The following is a 988-nucleotide window of genomic DNA, read 5'->3' on the forward strand; positions in this document are numbered from 1 at the left end:
GCTGAGAGCAGGGCTCTGCTTCCCCCACCGCGTCCTGGGGGGGGGGGCACAGGGAAAAGGAAGCCTGGGGGTCTCGCTCCTGTGGGAGAGCAGCCGGGGGGGGTGGGGGGGGGCACGGCTGGTACCTTGTCGAAGTGGTTGAAGGATGCCCGGAACTCCTGCATCTGCTCCTGGCTGATGCCCTTGGCGTCGCGGGTCAGGATCTGGTTCTCCACCTCGTTGATGGTGCGGGCGATGGTGGTGAGGAGCTGCTCCCAGCCCACGCGGATGTGCTGGGGGGGTGAGAGAGGGTGGTGAGCGGCTGTAGGGGGTCCCAGGACACCACACAGTGGGTGAAGCAGGAGCCCCCCCCTCCGGGACGCGGGTACCGGGGCCGCCACGGGGAGGTGCAGGGGCAGGGAGCCACCCGCGGCGGCTCCCACGCGCCCTGACCCACGGGGGGCACCCTTGGGTGGCACCGAGCTCCCCCCCTGCCCCCTCCGCCTGGCCGGGGGCACCCAGCCGCCCCCCGCAGGTGGCTCCGTGCCCGAGGCCGGGACCCGTCCCCTGGGCCCCCACCTCCATGGTGTAGTTGGTGTGCTTGTTGTCGAAGATGAGCGCCTCCTGGATGAGCTGGTGCTGCTGCTCCAGGAGGTCGATGTTGGGCTTGTAGTCCACGATGCTCTGCTCGTACTGCTTCAGGTGGTTCAGCTGGTCCTCCAGCGTGCCGTTCATCTCGATGGAGATGCGCCCGATCTCCTGGGGGGGGGGCACAAAGCCAGCTGGGGTGAGGGGGGGACGGGGACGGGAGGAGCTGCGCCGTGGGGACTTCCCCCGATTTCATCGGATTTCCCCCGAGGGATTTCATCTGGGATTTTTTTTTTGGCCCCGGACAGCTCCGGCTGCAGAGGGTGGTCGCGGCACGGCAGCTCCGCCATCCCCAGCCCCCCCCAGGAGGGCGGACGGCAGCCCCGGCTGCGGCACCAGCCCCCCCCCCCAGGGCCGAGCC

The 988-nt window shown here is 70.1% G+C and overlaps 1 protein-coding gene across 1 annotated transcript in view; it reads right to left on the reverse strand.

The window, feature by feature from the left end:
* The window catches only part of LOC118158562 (alpha-actinin-4-like), a gene marked incomplete at its 5' end in the record, with an annotated part of 2,133 nt that extends 1,320 nt beyond the window's left edge, over nucleotides 1-813 (reverse strand). The window contains 2 exons of the mRNA XM_035313234.1: nucleotides 126-272; nucleotides 559-813. Coding sequence (XP_035169125.1) covers nucleotides 126-272; nucleotides 559-813 — 402 coding nt within the window. The remainder of the gene's footprint in view (nucleotides 1-125; nucleotides 273-558) is intronic.
* Nucleotides 814-988: the final 175 nt, after the last annotated feature.

The sequence above is a fragment of the Oxyura jamaicensis genome (assembly GCF_011077185.1).
Source record: "Oxyura jamaicensis isolate SHBP4307 breed ruddy duck chromosome 32 unlocalized genomic scaffold, BPBGC_Ojam_1.0 oxy32_random_OJ68567, whole genome shotgun sequence".
NCBI classification, from domain to species: Eukaryota; Metazoa; Chordata; class Aves; order Anseriformes; family Anatidae; genus Oxyura; species Oxyura jamaicensis.